The sequence below is a fragment of the Lithobates pipiens genome, unplaced genomic scaffold (genome assembly GCF_037356315.1).
Source record: "Lithobates pipiens isolate NorthernLeopardFrog02 unplaced genomic scaffold, aLitPip1_a1.2 Scaffold_18, whole genome shotgun sequence".
Taxonomy (NCBI): domain Eukaryota; kingdom Metazoa; phylum Chordata; class Amphibia; order Anura; family Ranidae; genus Lithobates; species Lithobates pipiens.
In genome coordinates this window covers 276,364,729-276,385,737 of record NW_027507758.1, presented here as the reverse complement: position 1 = coordinate 276,385,737, position 21,009 = coordinate 276,364,729, and the positions used below count along the sequence as shown (strand labels likewise).

Genomic DNA, 21,009 nt, shown 5'->3' with positions numbered 1-21,009 from the left:
ACGCCATACAGTCCGCCCGTGTGTACGCGGCATAACACTACCCTCTCCCGGAATGACAATGCTGCTGTCCAAATGTCCTTTGCGTCTCTATAGAGTGGAGACAACCTAAGGCAGGCAGGGTGTTGCTGGCAGGATCCCCAGCTAAAAAAAGCCATCAACCCAAAAACAGGATGGTAAACCACTCCTTGGGATAAACTATATGGATGACTTGGGAGAGCCCAAGGAAAGTCTGGCAGAAGTCTGAAAAGTTCAGAGTACCATGCCTGCCTGGTCTAATTCAGTACGATAAGCATCACAGGAATGCCCACTATCTTGAACCCACAATGCAGGTAAAGAAAAGGTTTTCAAAGGAGGAAAAGCTTACATTGGGCTGAAATGAACCCATGGAGTCACCAGAGTAACCATTGTGAAGGATCCCTGGACCCGAAGAGAAACCAGCCACTGACCAAACAAGGAGGTCCACATTTGGTCAACATCCAGTCGTGAAACACCATGAAGTGAAAAGAGCCTTTGTCCATATATTGATCACAAATGAACTCTGCCTGCTGAATTTCCAAGCCTGAAATGTGTACGACAGACAACTGGGCTAAAAAATGCAGTTTCACCTATGCCAGAATCTGACTGACTACTCTTTGAGCTTTGAGACTTCTGGGTCCTCCCTGGTGATGAATGTAAGCCACTGTTGTGGCCTTGTTTGGTTGGGTGACTTTGCAGTCGAGTGGTATAGCACTGTACATTGCTCTGATCTCCAGAATGTTGATCAGGAGCTGGGATTCCTCTGGTGACTAAGTCCCTTGCCATGCAAGGCAGGGTTTCCTCAACTACAGGGGCAGGGATAGGTTTAAAACCCATCAGGCCAGGCAAGCCTAATCTTGCGGTAAAGATGCAATTGATGATCCAGAAACTGAGCCTTCTTGTACCACACAGTCAGAATGTTAAGTTGCAAGGCTTTAGCTTAAAAATGGGTAAATGGAGCTGCCTGGAAGTAGAGCACTGATGCGCTAGAAATATAGAACATAATTTTAACTTGTAGCCTCTGGCATGAGTTCCAGCTGTTGGAGCACAGTGGATTATCTAAGCCCCTGTACACACGGTCGGAGATTTCGACAACCAAATCCGTCAGATTTTGCCCGTTGGATCTTGTCCGAAACTGTTGCATACACACGGTCGGACTAAGTTGTCGAAAAATCCGATCATTCAGAACGTGATGACGTAATTTCATTACGATGGGACTACGTTCAGGCTAGTAGCCTATAGCTTTGATGTAGGAATTTGATCTGAGCATGCGTGGCACTTGGTCCGATCAAAATGATCGGAGTATGTCTGATCGAACCAGTTGGTCGGAAAATATTTCCAACAAGTTGGAAAATTGGGTCCGACGGATATTCCGACAGAATCAGTCCGATGCATACCACACACAGTCGGATTATCCGACAACAAGGTCCGATAGGACACATTCCGACGGATTCTCCAACCGTGTGTACAAGGGCTTAGGACAGATCCAAGATCCTGAGACATATCTTTGGACCAAACAGCCAAGGTCTGACAGAGGAACATTGTAGCAATGGCAAGTTGCAGGGCAGAGCCTGAGAGAGAGAATGAGGCCTTAGAAAGGGCTTCCAGCCTCTTGACCACCAGGATATCCACAACAGGGACAGTCAGAGTCTTGTAAGAATGGAAATAGTGGGATCCACTATATGAATGGCCCACTTTTTTAAGGGACCCTTCCTAAATATGATATAGCTAAAATGCTTGAGAGGAGTAAAGAATTTCTCCAGATTAGGTCAATCACTAGCCAAAACTGGTAGCAATAGTGAATGGGCGAGAAAGGTTTTAACAGATTGGGGACCTTTAAAATAACCCAGGCTGGTAATTTTTCTTATAAACTTAAGACACAGTACCTGAGAATTGCTCACTGGACAAAAAGGAGGGGAGTTTCTCCTGAAGAGGTTAAGCAGAACATCGAGTAGTGCTGTGATGTAGAACACAATGGTCCAGGTTATCAGTGTCAGGAAATTTAGAAGGAAAACTGCAACTTGTCCAAGAACTGTTTGTGGATCATAAGCTGGCAATGCTCTCAGGACTGCCTTGCACTTATGACCCATCATACTGATTTACTGTATATAAGTGAGAGATTGCCACAAGGGGTAGTCACAAGTACCAGCTAACTAGGAAAGGTTAAGGCCATTGGTGACCTTGTCAATGGAGGTGTACATCACAACATAATGACATTATCCTGGAGGGGCTCGATTTTTAACAAACGTATGAACAGAAACCTAGGTGGCGGCCTCACAAATCTGAGAAGCAGATGCTTGATTCTGAAAAGCCCTTGAGGCACTGAGAGAGTAAACTCATCTTTCAAACTATTGGCTCGAAAAATATTTTGACTGGTCCACCTAACAATGATGGAGCGAGAAGCAGGAGAACCCCTGTGGGAACCTCAGGAAATACAGAGGGAATCCGATGTCTAAATGAGACAGTATGAGGCAAACTCTAATAACATGTACTATGTAAAAGACAGTTCAGAGAAATTATCATTGGCTGTTTCAGAGCAGGACATGAGGAAGTAAGGACAATGTCCTAGTTAAGGTAGATAAAAGATCACCTTCAGGAGAAAGGAGTCTTTACACCCAAAGAAAACTTCCATGTAGAAGTGATGGCAACAAGAAAAAAAGCCTTGCCAGTTAGACAAGGGAACGTTTCTAACAGGTTCGAAAGCCAGCTTCTAAAAATCCAAGCGACCCAGATTACGGTTCCAAGGGGACACAGAAGAGCACAAAGAAGTAGAAATGTGTACTACGACCTGAACAAAAGCCTCAACTAGGGATTGGGAAACCAAAGGCTTCTGTAATAGAATGGTCAAATACGAGATTTGACCTTTGAGGGTATTTCAGACTAGATGCTTCTCCAGACCAGACTGGAGAAAGGGCAGAATAAGTCCCACAAAATATTTTTTTTTAGGATGAAAGTTTCTTGGCTCACACCAAGCAAAACAGGTGTTCCAGGTGCGATGATATACATTGCAAGAAGTGAATTTCCTATCCTTCAAGCAGGTAGGGATCAGAAAGTCAGATAGGCCCTTATCTCTCATGACTGTAGGTTCAACAGCCATGCAGTGAAAGCCAGAGACTGAGAAGCTGAATGCAGCACTGGCCCTTGGGACAGAAGATCTAGAAGATTGAGAAAGGTCTACCAAGAATAGGAGTATGCCCAAGTACAATGTCCCCCTAGGCCTATTCTCTGTAATTATAATCAAGAGAATGTCCTTCATCTTGATTCTGTGGATTATTCGAGAAAGAATCAATTAAAGGTCAATAAAAGGCATTGACTAAATAATGTTTTAAAAGAGAAGTGCGGATTACAAAAAATAAAATAAAAAAAACATTCATACTCACCTAGATGGCTGCCACAGCTATCCAGTGCTGCAGGTGTCCCCCACCAGCTCCACATCGTAAATGGAGCGATCAAAGACCACTAATCGCTCACTTCTTGGGTTTGCTCTAAGCAGAGAACAGTGACTGTCACAGCTCTGTGCTCTAACCCACCGGTGATCACTGGAGCACCATGCTGTAGAGGGAGTGGCTGGCTTAGGATCTCAGCGGCACACTGGCGGTCCGGCATCTGGGAGACATGTTTGTCAGGATCCCTGCAGAGCCTGAACTGGCTCTGTGATGTCAGCAGACAAGTGGGGTTTAGCTAGCTGATGGCTGAATCTAGCACTTAGTTCTGTACTCCTGTGACCTATAGGAGAAGTATGGACAAATATCATTGGCCATACTGCTCCTTTAAGATGTAGTTTTAGAATTATGATACAAGAATTTGATTTCTGCATGACTGGTTATGCTGAGATCCCCCTTACCATGCAAATGTACAGCTAGAATTAATAAACAATATTGTGGTTTGAAAGGATTTTTTTGCAAGGTCAAAACTCATTTGTTAGAGAATTTTCTTTGATACAATGCACCCGCTAACTTTAATTAAATTCTGACCAGAACAAAGATGCTTATTTTTACATTTTAAGGCTAATTGTATCTTAAAGACAAACTAAATCTGAATAAATACATTTTAATCACACACAATGTCTAATATGCACATATTTTTGAATTTTGGTAGGCTATTGATTTCAAATGAAAGGCATTTGAACTCATTATTGTGCAAACCAGATTACATCAAATTGAGACCTTATAGAATTATTGATTCTTACCTTGTTTAGGGTCATCAGGCACAGAAATCTCTGGTATGTAGAAGTTTGGCATGGGATAAGATGAAAACATTGGCCAAGGATACGGATCATTTCCCTAGACGAAAAAATCACACGCATGAAACATATTCAGCAGATTAATAGCTTTCACACACTTCTACTGTACAAACTGAATAAATTAATTTCAGCAGCATGTGTCTCCAGTAACTGTCAAAATGACTGCTATCAAATTAAAACTACATTAAGTTACAAAGTTAAATGCTGTACTTTGCCATGATTAAAAAAACAATAAAGGCATTAAATTCTATGGGTGTGACAGATTTATCACTTATAACAAGTATCTTCTGAAAGTGGTGTTTATCAATGTCTTCCCCCTCCTTCTTTTTTCCATTAAAATGAAGGTAACAGCTTTCTAAAGACACTATCTTTCCAATTTTTCACATCAATCTTGCTTTCTTTTTTTTGAGTCAAGAGCAATTTCCATCAAATCAACTGGAGACTGACAGCATGCATAGGAGTGTGGCACTTAACAAAAGAATCTGTCTAATGAACAGTTCAGCTGGAGAATGCAGAATGAGTTCAGTGGACATTTAATGCCGTGGAAGAGATATAGAAGATGTTTATATTTATTAGGTAAAGTGCCATAGCTGCCATAAGTTAGGTGTGCGTCTTTATCTAGATTTTATATAATATGGAAAAATGTATTTTCCAATTCCATGTAGACAAATATAGGAGATGGATATTGATGTGGACCTAGAAGATATATGGGACCAAATAATGAAGAATGTTCAGCTGGTCTCGATATCCACCACGCATAGAATGACACAAATTTTTATTTTGTACAGGGCGTGTTGACCACTGGAGCTGCTGCATAGAGTAGGCAGGAGGGACAATTCTGAATGTCCAAGATGTGCGAAATCCCCTGATTCTTTCATACATTTGTTTTGGAGATGCCCAAAACTGCACCGGTACTGGCAAGATGTGATAGACACGTTAAATTCCATATATGACGAAGATCCAAAGTGAAGCGCTACCTCACAGATGAAAACCCCAAACTACAATTACCTCAGTAATATAATATAATAATAGAGATAATAATGACCCCTACTGGAGTCTGTATATGAAAACAAATGATGTGCTACAAAACGTAAATGATCAAACAGAGTCCACAAAAATGCATAATCAACCAAAAAACATAATATCATAATTCATCCAGTACATAATAAATTGTGCAATTGTGGATAATCAATACTAGTAGTGAACTTGTATGTGCACCAAGTGTGCCCTCCACCAGTCACACTATGCGCTCACCTCCCAGGATGACCCTCATGGGGTCTAGTTGCACCTTGCCCTTGGGGGTATAAATCCAGTGGTCTTTAAGTTCCAATGGATGGACTCCTGTTCTCTTATGCGCTATCCCTCATAGCAATGGTATCATAAAGGTAAAGAGGAAACTGACATAGTGTAGAACTGTAAACGCTATTTTTATTTAAAAGATAAAAATTCCACTCACATTTATGAATGCACTAGCCCTGGTGGATGCAGGTAATTAGTTTTGCGCAATGGGGATTGGGCCCCTAGGATCAATTAAACATCTGTAAGTCCTCGGCACTGCTTCTCTTGTGGGTAATTATATACTTCCTAGTAGTATGAAATTATGTCACAAGCTCCTGCTGACACGTTTCATCACTGCCCATGCAACTTTATCAAGAGGTGTGTCACGTGGGCAGTGACAAAATGCATTGGAGCGGAGCTTGTGACGTCATCACACTTGAGAGTGCATAGTCTATTTGCTTTTAAATTGCCCAACATTTTTAACTTAATTTTGTTCAGTTAAGCTTTGACAAAAATATCTGAAAGCTGATTGGTTTCTTTGCAGAGCTGCACCAGATTTTGCACTCTCCATTTTTAGAAAATCAACCCCAATGTACAGTGCCTCTCAAAAAATTTGAATATCAACAAAACCTTAATTTATTTCAGTAAATGAAATTGAAAAAAGTGAAACTCATATATTTTATATAGATGCATTAGACTCAGAGTGATGTATTTCAAGCATTTCTTTTTTTTTTAAATTTTGATGATTTTGGATTACAGCTAGTGAAAACCCAAAACTCAGTATCTCAGAAAATTAGAATAATACAGAAATGTTGGCTACTGAAAAGGATGTCTATGTACCGTTTAGTATGCACTATGCCAATGCTTGGTCGAGGCTCCTTTTATATGAATTACTGCATCAATGCGGCGTGGCATAGAGACGATCAGCCGGTGGCACTGCTAAGGTGTTATGAAAGCCCAGGCTGCTTCGATAGCAGCCTTCAGATCTCTGAATTGTTTGGTCTGGTGTCTCTCATCTTCCTCTTGACAATACCCCACAAATTCTCTATGGGGTTTTAGGTCAGGCTAGTTTGCTGGCCAATTAAGCACAGCCATCACAGACTGTGAAAAATTTTGCATTTCATTTAGAAACCAAGGTCCCACAGTCTGAGGGAAGAGTGGAGAGAGGCACATAATCAAAGTTGTATGAGGTCCATTGTGAAGTTTCTACAGTCAGTGATGACTTGGGGAGCCATGTCATCTGCTGGTGTTGGTCCACTTTGTTTTATCAAATCCAAAGTCAGCGCAGCCCTTTACTGGGACATTCTATAGCACTTCATGCTTTCCTCTGCTGACCAACTTTATGGAGATGCGGATTTCATTTTCCAGCAGGACTTAGTACCTGCCCACACTGCTAAAATTACCAATACCTGGTTTAATGATCATGGTATCACTGTGCTTGATTGGCCAGCAAACTCGCCAGACCTAAACACCATAGAGAATATGTGGGGTATTGTCAAGTGGAAGATTAGAGACACCAGTCCCAACAATGAAGATGAGCTGAAGGCTGCTACCAAAGCAGCCTGGGCTTCCATAGCACCTCAGCGTGTCACAGGCTAATCGCCTTCATACCATGCCACATTGATGCAGTAATTCATGCAAAAAAAGCCCCGACTAAGTATTGAGTGCATATGGTTCATGGACTTTTCAGTAAGACAACATTTCTGTATTAAGGCCTCCAGACTCTGTGACCTTGGTTTCCAAATGAAATGCAAAATAAGCACAGTCATCACGGACTGTGCTTAATTAGCCAGCAAACTCACCTGACTTAAACCCCATAGAGAATCTGTGGTGTATTGTCAAGAGGAAGCTGAGAGACACCAGAACTAACAATGCAGACAAGCTGAAGGCCGCTATCGAAGCATTTCTGTATTAAAAATCCTTTTTTTTTATTGGTCTTATGTAATAATCAAATTTTCTGAGATACTGAATTTTTGGGTTTTCACTAGCTATGAGCTATAATCATCAAAATTAAAAGAAAGAAATGCTTAAAATATATCACTCTGTGTGTAATGCATCTATATAAAATATATGAGTTTCACTTTTTGAATTGAATTACTGAATTAAATTAACTTTTTGATGATATTCTAATTTTTTGAGATGCACCTGTATCTCGCACACTGCTAACTTCTCATTGACAAGCAGCAAATTATTCAGAAAGCAGATGTGGGCTGAACATCTTGGATATGTATTACTGATTGGTAAAACTGCATCATGCCAGTATTAATTTATCATTATTGGAATATGATGATATTGGTAAAACACATTGCTTTCAATCCTGTGATAACAGCACTACTATGGATTGCGCACATGACAGTAATCTGCCTACGATAACAAAGAGGAAAATGTCAGAAAGGGGCTCCATGTGACATAGGGAAGGCCTACCACTTGTAATAAGATTTTAGAGAATCAAACTTCATTTTGTATTGATCTCCTATAATGGGAAAACAACAGCCAGAATCTGACAAGCAGATAGCGATGTCTACTTTTCTTTCTTATTTGTTTACAATTCAGTTCTACTGCCCTTGGGTTATGCTTTTATTTATTTTATTTTTTTGGCTATACACCTGCAAATTAATTTTTGTGATATGACGAAAAATACTATAACATGGGGATCTCTATTACATTTCCAAATAATTGTACATGTTTTTTAAACAATAAGGTTAAAAAACTTTAGGGTATCCATTTGTGGAAATGTTATAATGGTGTATTTCTAACAGAATGAGAATAGTTTATTAAATATAATAGTTTCCCTTAAATGCCTACCCTATGATCTGCTCATTTGAAATATACTGCAGGTAGTTTTTACTCATATTTATTATTATAGGGAACATGAAGGTATACTTGAACTAATAATTAATCTTTCCAGTTTTCTTTCCTACCGGTATACAGAAAGAAGAAATACAGCACTGGAATTTTTATGTACCAACTGCAGATCACTGCTCAATTGAAGCCTAAAGAACAAATCAATTATTCTAATAATTCTGACATTGTAGAGCACAGTGGTATAATAATACAGATTGAATGTCATATTATCTAGTTTGTTTTGATCTGCCCCTACAGACCATTATTCTATTGATTGTACTCAATACTGGCCTTCAGTTGTCTATAACATTGGATTCTACAATGCTCAAACAGACCTGACATTGTGCTTTGCCTATGGTACCTAAGTAGGGGTAATCAAAGTCAACAGAAAGACCCTTATCTCCAAAGCCAGGGCTACACCACCTATTATTGCTTATAGTAAGGTTGCTCATCAAAGACTAGACAGTCAGATTAGTCCTCCTTCATATCTGATATTGGTAATGTCTGGGCCAATAAAAACATACTTGCTATGTGTTTCAAATTATTGACTTTGTATACATCCTCATATACCTCAATATCAGTCACTATGTGCATAGTGCAAATAATTTTGGTTGGGGACATTGAACATCTCAAAGCTGCTGATTAGTGAGATCCTTCACCACCAGCCAAATGATTCAAAATATTGGGTACAAGGATAGACAGAGCAACCATTTGTTACAAAAGGGGTGCTACTTGGGAGTGGAGTGCATTTTTGAGGAGGTACATTACTAAACATATAGTTTAGAAAAAAAGACATATGTACCTGTAATTTACAGAAAATTTCAGATTTTCCATTAGATAATTTATTTCCGTGGTTTTTGCTATTTCACACACATTTTCTGGGTAAAACAAATGGACTTTGGGTATTAAAACTGGCTAAAACGAAGGACTTTGGAGCTACCCATCAAAATCATTCAGATGTTTGTTACCATTTTAACTTCCACTAGAAAAATTATACACATAATTCAATTGCATTCTACAAACAACACTGCTTATATTCCTTCCTTCAAGCTTTTACTTATTACAGCCCAATTCCTTTCATATAAGACTTATTTAGCTTTCACATTTAACTGGAATATATCAAAGAAAATCAATACCTGGAGCAAAGTTCTGGGAGGTAGCACACGCTCACATGGACCTCCAACAACATTCATCCGAACCAGAATATGGTTTCTCTCCACAGATAAGCCATCGATAATTACATTTCTGCAAATACATCCAATTGTTAATAAAACATCAAAAGATGTGGCCAGCTTTAGAAGAAAAGCCTCATTACAATATTAAAAATTAAAAAAAAATCACGATTTGCAATGCTAGTGCTATAATGTGAGAGGGAGTTCTGTCCGGAAGGTATTTAAAACAATACTGCTCTCAGCCTTATTAACCATATGGGTGACAAATTTGCCTCTTTCCTTGCAAAGGCTCAATTTATACACATGACTAAAATGACCTCGAGCTAAGGCCATAGAGAAGATGCCAAAGAATCAGACATGACAGACTTACTTGACATGAAAACAAGGAATGAGGTAGCACAGCCAATTACACGCAAGAAAGAAAAAGGTTAACAGTGAATACTTCACTGAATCTATAGATTGTTACATTCCATCTCATATACCTCTACCAACTCATATAAAGCATCAGTATGATAGACATTTCGCAAAGAACAAAATATGAATATTAAATATAAATACCATGGAAATTGGTGAATGGTCAGCTGTGCATGCACAAGTCAATTATTAGTTTTCTTGGCCACACTTGGTTATCACACAACTGCACCAGTTTTAAATATTGTAAACTTTTTTTTATAACAAACATGTCATACTTACCTGCTCTTTGCAATGGTTCTACACAGAGCAGTCCCAATCCTCCTTTTCTGCGGTCCCCTGCGGGAGTTCCTGGCTCCTCCTCTTCGGCGAGTGCTTCCATAGGAAGCTGCTTCCTATGGGGCACTCATGCTGGCTCGATACCAAGCCGTGCTGCCTGCATCTATAGACACAGACAGTGCTGCTCACCCTGTTCCCCACTCCCTCGTTACAGAATATGAATAACAGCAATTATCAATCTGCCCTGTGAGGAGGGAGAAAGCGGAGACATCCGCTGCATTCAGGCACATCACTGGATTGAGATCGGGCTCAGGTGAGTATAAGGGGGACTGGGGGTCCTGCAGTAAAGAAGGGGTTTTAGCTTAATGCCGAGAATGCATCAAAATCATTGTAAACTTTTTTTTTTATAACAAACATCTTATAATTACACACTCTCTGCAATGGTTTGCAAAGAGCAGCCTGATCCTCCCCCTCATGGGTCCTGCGGTGGCACCCCTGACTCCTCCCCTCTGCCTAATGCCCACTAAAGCAAGCTGATTGCTATGGGGGCACTCGTGTGTCCACGGTTCCAGCAGAAACCATTAGTGATCAAAGTTTCTCCTTCCTTTAACCACTTCAGCTCCGGAAGGTTTACAGTATCTCTTTTCATAAACAGGCCATTTTTGCTATACGGCACTGCACTACTTTAACTGACAATTGCATGGTCGTGCAACAATGTACCGAAATAAAATGTATGTCCTGCTTTTCCCACAAATAGAGCTTTCTTTGGGTGGTATCTGATCACTTCTGCAGTTTAAATTTTTTGCGCTATAAACAAAAAAAACGTAATTCTGAAAAAAACAAATTTTTTACTTGCTGCTATAAAACATATTCAATCAAATCTAATTTCTTCATCAATTTAGGAAAAATATGTATTCTATAAAACTGTATATTCAGTGCAATGAAAAAAACACAAACCAGCATAAATAGATAATCACTCGCCTTAGGAAAGGCTAAATATGATTGCTGCCAACACCTATTAGTGTATATTCACATGTGGCTCTCATACAAGATTCAATATAACAAACCAGTGTAGCGCAACCAATATATGCAATAACACATTAAATAAAATATAAAGTCCCAATTTTTGGTAAATTTCCACCTTGGTGTAACTAAGTGAAACTTTGAAAAAATAGTTCATAAAATCCAATACCTTCAGTGACCACCACTTCTGGCTGAAATGTCTGCTCACCTCCAATCTATGACCCTATAACAGAGTCCCAATCACCTGTATGTCTTCCAAGATATCACAAAGGTACTCCAACAGACATGCCTGGACAACACTGACCTCCTCTTAGGATCCCAATCAGTCATGTGTAACCAACAAATAATAAGGGGAAACCATAGTGCTCTCTGCTTCAAAATGTATTGTAAAACTCTAAACAGGGATCAAAAATACTTACATAAACATGTGTAAAACATGCACATCATCATCAGCTCTCTATGCTGGCACACAAGGGGGGTAAAAAAACATCCTGAACCATGGATCATCCCACTTTGCTCCAGTCAGGATCCTGTGCAGAGGAAGAGGCAAGCCGACTGGATCATCAGAGAGTGGGGACTGCCTGCTGTAACAGCTTTCTTTTGAATTGCCGGACGTTCCCAGCACTCGTCGTCATGGTGTGTGTGAGCAGAGAGAGTTGATGATGATGATATGCATGTTTTACACATATTTATGTATTTTTGATCCCTGTTCATAGTTTTACAATACAATTTTCAAGCAGAGAGCACTATGGTTTTCATGACTGATTGAGATCCCAAGAGGAGGTCAGTGTCCAGCCACGTCTGTTGGAGTACCCTCATGATATCCTGGGAGACATACTTACAGGCGATTGTGACTCTGTTATGGTGTCATAGTTTGGAGGTGAGCAGACATTTCAGCCAGAGGTAGTGGTCACTGAAGTCACTGGATTTTATTAACTATTATTTTAAATATTCACTTTGAGTTGCACCGAGGTGGAAAAAATTGGAACTCTATATTTTATTTAATGTGTCATAATAGGGGGGCGTGGCCAAGCGCATGGAGGAGAAGGACGTGTGAGAGCTCAGCTCCCGCTCCACCGATCAACGGCACACAGCGCCGCTGTCCCGTGCTTCCCCGAACATCCCCATGAGCAGGAGAGGAGCCCCACACACCCCCGCACCTCGGGGTCCCAAAAACCGGGAGACATCGACAGTTTTTCCCCCGCGAGAGGTCCGAACTGCAAGGCCGCGCCAGAATCCAAGATGGCGGTGACCCGCTCGGCGGCGGCACAGGCAGCTCATACTGCCTCTAAGGTACAGGCCTCCCGGCCCCCTTCGCCCCATCCTCCCCCGGGTGCCCCACGCTGCATGGTGGGAGCCCAGAGAGCCCAGCACCCTCCAGGAGCCCCTCTCCAGCCTCTGGCAAGCAGAGCAGAGGCTGGGACATGGAGAGCTACATTAAAGCTCTCCCCACTAAAGGTGACATTGAGGCATATATCAACAGACTAGAGAGGACATATAAGAGGGAGCTTAAGGACCTGCGTCAGGACATTGGTCAACGCTTTGAGGACATTGAGCTCCATGCTGAGGAATCTGCAAATAGACTCAGGGAACATGATCATATCCTACAGCAACATACTAATCAGATCCAGCACTTATTCTATGGTCTCGACGACCAGGAGAATAGAAGTCGCCGCAACAATATTCTCATCCGCGGTATCCCTGAAGCGATTGAAAACAAAGATCTGTTATCAGCGGCCACCACCATGTTTAACCAATTGCTGAATAAACCTAAAGAATCGCCGATTGAGATCGATAGAATTCATAGATCTCTTGGCCCTCGCAATCCTAACTCGGCTCACCCCAGAGACGTCATTTGCCGCGTCCATTTCTTTAATGTCAAAGCTGAAATAATGCAAGCTGCGCGTGCACAAGATTCCATCCTGTTTAATGGCACACCTGTTATGCTCCTGACGGATCTATCAAAGCAAACGTTGCTGATGAGGAAGGCCCTGAAGCCGGTCACAGACGCTCTACATGCTAAACAGATTAAATATCGTTGGGGGTTCCCGTTTCATCTTTTTGCTTCCCATGATGGTAAATCTGCCACCTTCCGCACGCTAGGGGACCTGCCCAACTTCCTTGGCACTTTTGAATTACCTCAAATCAGGATCCCGGACTGGCCCCTGACTGCCTTTACCCCTGGCCTACCCAGCACCTCTGCCTGGGTGACACAAACCAAGAAGAAGAGGTCCTGCTCCCGCACCACCAAATCCCCTCCAGGATGAACACATTGCATCCCACTGGAAAGTGGGTGTCTGACTTCTACGTTTTTACCACTGCCTTACTGGACTCCTGGCCCTCAGGTTGTCCCTTAACACCTCGTGGCCTGAGTGTTATCCACTCGCTCATTCTCCTGCTTACCCCTGTTGACGCTTCACACCATGTCATATTGGCACTTTTGTATTTTCATTCCCCCCCCCCTTTTTTTTGCGGATCACCCCCTGCTGCTCTCCCCCTTTGCTACTGACTCTGTGGGCCCCCCCCCTTCCATGTTGTACCCTGTTTGTTGTGGGTTTGTGTTATATTATATTATGTTGTAGGGGGCTGTGGGAGGGGACGGGGAGATGGTTATGTGGATTAGCAAAATACCTTACTTGCCTTAACTGTTGTATGCAATTTTTCTTTCTCTTAGGTTACTGTTCTGATTACATATTTCTATGCTAAGTCCACTTGCTCTGATCTTCTAGTTTGATGTTGTGTGCCTTTTAAACTTTTGCAGACAGATGTCTGCCCTCTTGCTTAGCTACCTGTTTTAATTGGCGCATACTATATGACCTTTGTATCTCTAGGCGCTGTGTGCTGTCCATCAGTTCATCATGTTTTACAGTTTATTACAGTTGGGGCGGAGCCCCCGAGTTCATTTTGCCCACGTTCCCCCACGATAGGATGTACAGAGTCTTTAGTGACTTTGTTTCTGATATATTCTTTAGCCTTTTTTTTTCTTGTAGTGTCTATCACTTCTACCCCCACATGGACACTAGAGGGAGCACTCTCCCTATAATTCTACATTGTCAGCTTTTTAGCGAACAATTTCTCATGCGGTTACAGGACTCTTGTTCCCACTCTTACCTGCATTACATACCCCTAGCCTTTCTAGGGATTCATCTGCACACTGTCCTACTTCAGCGCTTTGAACTTCTTTTCCCCTCTCCTTTCTTGACCTCCCCCTCTTCCCTTCTCTTCCTCACCCCTGCTGCACAGCTCATCTGCACACTTTCCTGTTTAGTTGCATTTATTGGCCCCGAGGATCATGCCGCCTACCCTCTCGCACCATGGCTGACGGGCTAGATATTACGTTTTCCTCTCTTAATTGTAGAGGATTTAACACTCCTGAAAAGCGCAGACAGATTTTACATCACTTTCACAAGGCCGGCTCGAAAGTTCTATTACTACAGGAGACCCACTTTAGGACTGATAAGGTGCCGTCTATTCCAGATAGACATTACACATCATGGTTTCACAGCACGAACCCCCTTGCCTGCTCCAGAGGGGTCTCAGTAGCTTTTCATCGCTCCTTTACTCCGCACGTGCTTGCAAGCGACATAGACCCTAATGGAAGGTTTTTATTTTTGAAATTACAATGTTCTGAAAATGTATTAACTATTGCCAATGTTTATCTCCCCAATCAGAATCAACTCCAATTCCTGTGCTCCGTGACCGCCCGCCTCAAATCTTTTGGGACCACTAATCTGATCCTAGGAGGCGATTTGAATGTCCCTCTTGTGCCGAGACTCGACTCCTCCACGGGTAAGTCCCACCTGTCACCCACCTCGTTGTCCAAACTCAGGGCCACCCTAGCGGACATGACATTGGTAGATGCCTGGAGACTACTACACCCTTCTGACAGGGATTACACCTATTACTCCCCTGCACATAACTCTTATAGTAGGATAGATTACATACTCCTCAGCCAAAACCTTCTAGACTTTGCCCCTCACTGTGAGATAGGGGTCCGACTGTGGTCGGATCACGCTCCGGTACACTTGACCCTCGGGAATCTTCCTAGCTGCCCTCGTCGAGGTGCGTGGAGGTTGAACGACAACTTGCTGACAGATACCCTCTGCATTTCAGAAGTGTCTCAAGCAATTACGGATTTCACTAATGATCATGCCCACGATGAGACTAGTAACATGACCAAATGGGAGGCCCTGAAATGCGTCATTCGCGGTATTTTTATAAAGCGCGGCTCTAGGTTGAAACGAGCGCGTACGGAGGACATACGTCGACTTTTCTCCCGGATAGCTTCCCTGGAAGCCTCACATAAACGCACTCTAGACTCGCGGACTCTGACGGAACTCTCTAACGCGCGTCGGGACCTGCTTCAGATCTTCTCGGCTAGATCGCTGAACGCGTATCATAAAGGCCGTCACACCCACTACTCGCAGGCAAACAAATGTGGAAAGCACCTCGCACGCGTTATCCACCCTAGACAAAGGAGGCAAAACATCCCCTACCTCTTCTCCTCTGCCCAACAGAAGAGGTTCCGGAATTCCGAGATTGTTTCGGAATTCAGGGACTTCTATTCCTCCCTATACAATCTCCCCTCCCCGAGTACCTCTTGCTCCTCCACCTCGTCGTCCGATTTGAAGCAATATATTCAAGATACGGCTTTACCCACCATTTCTTTAACTGATAGCGCTGACTTAGAGTTGCCGCTAACTACGACTGACTTCCTAGTAGCGATTAAAGGTCTGAAGACTGGTAAAAGCCCTGGTCCCGATGGATACTCCCCGCTATTTTATAAGAAATTCGCTCACCAACTTGCCCCACTCATGGCCAAGACATTCGAGGAGTTAGATGACACGCATCCCCTTTCCCCACAGATTCTTCAAGCCCAAATAGTGGTCATACCCAAACCGGGTAAGGATCAAGCACACTGCAGAAATTATAGGCCTATATCCCTATTAAACGTTGACCTCAAGCTTTATTCTAAAATTTTGGCAACACGCCTGGCTCCCCTGCTCCCCTCTATCATTCACAGTGACCAAGTGGGCTTTGTCCCAGGCCGAGAGGCCAGGGACAATACCACTAAAACCCTACACCTTATCTCATACGCCAAACTCCACAACATCCCTACTTGTCTTTTGGCTTGCGATGCCGAAAAGGCGTTCGATCGGGTGAACTGGTCGTTTCTCCAGGCCTCCCTACAGCAAATAGGTTTAGGTCCACGTATGCTCACTAAAATAATGGCTCTTTACAAGAACCCGTCTGCCAGGGTCCTAGCTAACGGGGAATCGTCGGAGGCTTTCGGGATCCAGAACGGCACCAGACAAGGGTGCCCCCTATCGCCACTTCTGTTCGCAATTACTGTCGAACATTTGGTTCAAGCCATTAGAAACAATCACTCTATTCATGGGATCAACACCCCCTCGGCTCCCCGTAAGCTGTCTCTCTACGCAGATGATTTACTCTTATATGTCACTCGACCCCGTCTTAGCCTTCCTGCCATACTCGAGGAGCTTGATCGGTTTGGGGCTCATAGTAATTTCAAACTGAATCTGAACAAAACGGAAGCCTTAAATGTGTCACTTTCGCTGACTGACCTAAAATTCGTTCAACAACGATTCTCCTTTAAATGGCAACCTCGCTCGATCAAATACCTCGGTACGGAGATCCCTGCTAACTTCCATGACGTGTACGCTCTTAATTTTAGCCCATTGCTGACTTCCATTAAGCGCTCACTTGAGAATTGGCACAATCTCAAGCTCGCTTGGTGGGGGAGAATGAGTGTTATTAAAATGGATATCCTTCCGAGGGCATTATATCTGTTCCAAACCCTTCCCATCCTTCTACCGACGTCCTTCTTCCTGGCTTTGCGAGCTATGGTGGGCACGTTTGTGTGGCAACACCATCCTTCTAGACTTAAACACAAGGTTTTATGTGCCCCCAAACTTAGAGGAGGTGTAGGCCTCCCGGATTTCCGATTGTACCACACATCCGCGATACTATCCCGACTCTTGGACTGGTTCCCGAGACCTCGTATTAAACCCTCCACTTTAATTGAACAGGACATGGCCCCGGTGGACCTACGGGCCCTACTATGGGGGCATCATACCGGGTTTCGGGTGATGCAGGGGATCTCCCCTCTGACGAGGGCAGCTCTCACATTGTGGTATATTAAAGCTGTCCCTTACGCTCTGTCCACGGATCCTGGACCGTTAAACCCCTTATTTGACAATCTGGCCCTCTCGACCCTAGCTGCTAAGCTGCACTGTGGGAACTATACCTGTGAACACTGGCCCACAGCCAATCAGTTTGTTCACCCTACTACTGGACATTTCCGCCCCCCCCCCAGATCCCCAGACCAATATCACGACGGACTGGCTCACTACAATTTCGCTAACCCAGATTTGCAGAGACCTTCACCTCTCCGGTAAAACACACAGGCCACTTACGCTATTTGAGGACCTCTGCAACCTGGCTCAAACCCCTAGACACACTCTATCGTTAATCTATAAAGATATCCAAACTCGATTATATGATGCTCTCCCTACATACACAAGTAAATGGTCTAGAGACCTACACTTAGAGATCTCCCCCACACAGTGGTCTACCTCCTTTATCCACACACATCAATCCTCCAGGTCAGGGTTTTCCCAGGAGAAGAACTACAAACTGCTTTCGAGGTGGTACAGGGTCCCGGTCTCGGTACACAGGATGTTTCCGTCAACCACTGATGTGTGTTGGCGCTGTCGCGGAGCACAGGGATCATACATTCATATTTGGTGGGAGTGTGATAGGATTCGTCCTTTTTGGGATAAGATTTTCGCGATTCATAATGATATGTACCAGGCTTCGTTGCCTCCATCGCCTCTGTCTGCACTTTTATCCATTCTACCTGGGTCGATCCGGTCTCAGAAATGTAGTCTTCTGAGATTCTTTCTCTCAGCAGCTCGTCATACCATCTCCCTATACTGGAAAAAGGACTCCACCCCCCCTTTTTCAGCGTGGGTGGATATCCTTAATGACACTATGCTCATGGAGGAATTGCAGGTGAAGGCGGACGACACATACGATAGGTTTACCATGTTGTGGTCCATCTGGCGACACCATTCTCAGACGGAATTATTTCTCAACAATCTCAAGATCTCCTAAGCAAACTTCCTGCCAAGATTGGGCGGGGGATGGTGTCGTTATGTGGACCACTGGTGACATTAGCGACCGCACCTTGATTACCTCTGCCTATGGGGTGAACATTTCTGATGTAACATACGTGAACAACAATGGTGCATATCCTGCACATATTCGTTCTGATAAATGCGATTGCTGTGCTCCCCCCTGTTTTTCCCCACCCTACTTTCTCTCTTTCTCTATTCGTACTGGCTTTCTCTTCCCCCCCCCTCTTTTTTTTCCTTGCTGTACCCACTACCTCTAATCCCCCCCCCCCCCGTTGTCCTGTTTATATTGATGTGCCTTATTTGATGTCAAGGGCGACGTCTGTGATGTAGTTGCCTGTTTACAAATGTGTTATTTTACCCTGTCTGGCATACAATAAAAATATATTCAACCTTAATGTGTCATAATATATATATATATATATATATATATATATATATATATATATATTGGTTGCGCTACACTGGTTTTGTTATATTCATTATTATTGTTATATAGTTTGCGCAAAAGTTATACTGTCTACAAACTATGGGATAGCTGTATGGAATTTTTATAGTTTTATAAGGAATGGTAGGACTGCGACATTGCGGCAGACAAATCTGACACTAAGTGACACTTTTTGGGGACCAGCGACACCAATACAGTGATCAGTGCTAAAAAAAAAAAAAAAAAAAAAAAAAAAAGAAGCACTGTCACTGTACTAATGACACTGGTAGGGAAGGGGCAATCAAAGGGTTAAATGTGTTCCCTGGGAGTGCTAAGTGTGTGAGTGTGTGTGTGTGTGTGTGTGTGGGGGGGGGGGGGGTGCTTTGACTGGGGGAAGACAGAGATCCATGTTCCTGCTTAGTAGAAACACAAGATCTCCATCTTCCCCTCTGACAGAATGGTGATCTGCCTTGCATACATAGGCAGACAGCTGTTCTGTCTACCTCTGGAACAATGGGTAGGTCCTGGCAGGCATTGGGTCTGGACCCGCTGATTGGCCTCCTCTGTGTCCAATCCCAGCGACAGCAGGTCACCAGCAGTGAGCATACGTGCCCCAACCCAAAGCAATAAATCCCATACAGGTACGTGATTTTGTGCTGAAGGGCTGCCCTGCCACAGTATATATGCGTGGGGCGGTGTGGAAGCGCTTCAGGAACTGTATGTGAATAATATGCGTAATTAGGGGGAGGGGTCAATATAACTTATTTAGGTAATATTACATTGGCACAAAGAAAAATCCCTAAACAAAACAACACTAAATAGAACTTTAATGGTACCACATCATAGATATCTTAAAAAATTTAAAACATCATTATTATTACAATATTAAAGAGTTGAAATCCCAAAAGGGATAAATTGCACATTTGACAAACAAGCTAGTCTGCATAGTCTGTAACCACAATTTAGACAAATGCAAAGTGATGTGACCCCAAACTCTGGCATTCACATTCATCATGATAGTTTATGTGATGCATTTTGCAGGACAAAGCCTGCTTTATCAGGATGAACAAAGCTTTTCTTCAGGATGAACAAAGCTTTTTAAATGTCTAAAAATATAAAGACAAACATCAACCAATGAAATTCAATTTAAAGAGGAACTGCAGTCTGCTCAAATCATTTGTAATAAAAAACAGCTTTGCCATTCTGAAGCTTCCCTCCAGTCACTTTGCATATTATTTTATATATACTGTGATTCTGTACTTGCCATATATGCTGCAGAAATCTCCCTCCTCTAAGTCTAGCTGTAGCCATTTTAACTGTGTGCAGCTGAAGCTGCTGCCCGTTCACTTCCTGGATTTACAAAGACACATACCTCTATCTCTGCAGCTCTCATTGGCCCTCTTATGACTCAAATCCCTCCCTCCCTGGCAAACTCTCACGAGAGTTAGCGAGAGACCTGTGCATGATGTCATAAGCCTAGGCTAATGACCAGACAAGAAACAGTAAGTGGGCTGTATAAGGTATTTACTAGCAGAAAAAAAATGTTTTACTACCCAAAGTAAAAACAAGGGCAGAAGATTTAACAGATGGAAAGTTAAAAAAATTACCGAAGGTCCGTTTTAACAAACACACAGGTGTACATATATTAGTTGCCTATTTAATACATATTGCTACCTGCTATAGATGTTGGCAGAGTGTGTAATGCAATAAAAGCCAAAGTGGAAAAGCAAGACCTAAAGATGAATGGACATAAACACTGCAGGCCTACAACCAGGACAGAAAATATGTTCTTCCAGAAGAAGCAGGCTTTGTCCTGTGAAACATGTTGAAGAAACCACCATGATAACTCCCCATAAATGCTAGAGTTCGGAATCAGGTTACGTTGTATTTGTCTAAATTGTGGTTACACACTGTGCAGGCTAACTTGTTGTTTAGTTTTAGTTTTGTTTTGCTTAGGGATTTTTTGTTTTTCTTTTGTGCTTTAAGGAACTATAGAATGCATCAGCTGCAACCATGAAGCCAGTCGGGAGTAAAATAAAATAACAAAGCTGATTATATATTCCAATTTTATGTACATGGTAATATCTGTATTATGTATAAGTGAATACCTCAGGACTTGTGCAAATAAAGGAGGTGCTAAAAGCGGAAATTTCAGCCAAA

The 21,009-nt window shown here is 42.6% G+C and overlaps 1 protein-coding gene across 2 annotated transcripts in view; it reads right to left on the bottom strand.

The window, feature by feature from the left end:
• TBC1D32 (TBC1 domain family member 32) overlaps positions 1-21,009 on the bottom strand; it is a 448,964-nt gene that overhangs the window by 140,503 nt on the left and 287,452 nt on the right. For both annotated transcript variants that reach the window (XM_077487027.1, XM_077487028.1), the window contains exons 25-26: positions 9,517-9,625; positions 4,205-4,298 (exon numbers count right to left, since the gene is read on the bottom strand). In XM_077487027.1, coding sequence (XP_077343153.1) covers positions 4,205-4,298; positions 9,517-9,625 — 203 coding nt within the window. The remainder of the gene's footprint in view (positions 1-4,204; positions 4,299-9,516; positions 9,626-21,009) is intronic.